At 43.4% G+C, this 1,641-nt stretch overlaps 1 protein-coding gene across 1 annotated transcript in view; it reads left to right on the top strand.

Moving 5' to 3' along the window:
- The first annotated feature begins 382 nt into the window (after positions 1-382).
- MAGT1 (magnesium transporter 1) overlaps positions 383-1,641 on the top strand; it is a 45,506-nt gene continuing 44,247 nt past the window's right edge. Inside the window, exon 1 of the mRNA XM_005877139.2 lies at positions 383-664. Within this exon, the coding sequence (XP_005877201.2) occupies positions 563-664 (102 nt within the window). The 5' untranslated portion in view covers positions 383-562. The remainder of the gene's footprint in view (positions 665-1,641) is intronic.

Here is a 1,641-nt window from a genome sequence, read left to right on the forward strand (position 1 = left end):
AGACCTCTTGGTTATAGGTTAACGCTGAGGCAACTTTCCTGCTTTTTAAAATTATTATTTTGATTTGAAATAATTTGGTGGTAGAATGAGGGACTAAGAAAGACCCTATCAATCACATGGCTAGGTCCAATTTTTCTACAATATTACACGAAAGAGGTGGATTTCAGACTTCTAAATGAGTCTCCGCGAAAAAGTCCCCATTTTATCAAGCTTAAGCCATCTTGGACTCAGAAAAGCCGCAAAGCCTCTCAACTGCGCATGCGTGTTCGGAGAGCCCCGAAGCGCGACTTATTTCCGTAAATGAAAGGGCGAGGCAGCATCCTAGCGGACCAATGAAAAACCTCCAGATTATCCTTTTTCTATTGGCTAACAGAAACCAATTAGAAGTGAACCGTCTTTAGCGGGCGTCTCACAGTTGAGCGCCCTGACGTAATGTGAGAGGTCGACTGGTAAGGCTGAGCTAGACCAATGAGGAGGGCCATGGGGCTGGCTTGCTTGTTCTCACGCCCAACCAGCAGACCCAGCCGAGGAAAGTTTCCCTTTATCAGGGAGAGGAGCGAACATGGCAGCGCGTCCGTGGGTTTGGTGTGCCCCTGCAACCATTGCAGTGGCCCTGCTGCTCATATATGGGGTTCCCTCAGCCTCTGCCCAAAGAAAGAAGGAGGTGAGGATGCTGTTTTCAGCAACACGGGCTTTTCCCAATGAGTGGGGCTTGAGAGGGTCTGTTCTCTCCTTCCTGACTCCTTTCCCCGCCGGTTCTGTCTTAGGTGCCTCCAATTCCGCCCTTTTGGGAGTTGGGGGGTTTGCGAGAGAAGAAACTAACTGCTTGTGTTCTGGGGATGTTGAGTCTGAGAGTGGGTTTGGGTATGTGACACCTTGGCTTCTCTAGGCCTGTGCGTGTACACAGTTACAAGTTTCGATACTTTTTTGAGTATGGGCCCTATCAGGTGGTGGGGGAAGTTCGACTTTAGGTCCAGCGGGTAGAATATCTAGTCTTCTGCTGTCAGAAGATGTAACTCCTGTTATAGACGCCTAAGAGCAATTTATAGCATTTCCACTTCAGATATGTAAGACAAGAAAAAAGAGAAATGTAAAACTTAAACTGAAGAGCGAAACTATGCCAGGTTTATCAAATTGTCCAAATAATTCAAATCAATTTATGGGAGTGAAAGCTATTAAACCTTTTTCAGTCATTTAACAAATATCAAGCGTGCCAGGCTCCTATTCATAAGTGAACAAAACTAAGATCCCTCCTTGTGAAATTTACTGGTTTTAGCGAGTGGAGGAGATAACAATATTCTTTACTCACAAGCAATCCAAACAGGAATTTTAACACTGTTGAAATACTAGAGACTTAGAGCCATATATACTCTTAGAGCTTTACAGTTACTAGCAATAGTTTATGCTCTCCAGTTTTATTTTTTATAGATGAGGAAGACCGAGTGCTAACCTTACACAGTTAAATTGCAGAACAAGGCCTAAAATCCTAGGTCAGTCTTATGCTATTTCCTGTACATTTCTGTGCTTCCTCTAATACACAATACCTGTGCATATGCTTTTAAAATCCCATTTAAACATCTCAGTTGCTTGTCAACTTGAGCTGAATTTAAAAAGATCCCATCTTTTGTTTCTGAATATTTG

Source organism: Myotis brandtii, unplaced genomic scaffold (assembly GCF_000412655.1).
Source record: "Myotis brandtii unplaced genomic scaffold, ASM41265v1 scaffold509, whole genome shotgun sequence".
NCBI classification, from domain to species: Eukaryota; Metazoa; Chordata; class Mammalia; order Chiroptera; family Vespertilionidae; genus Myotis; species Myotis brandtii.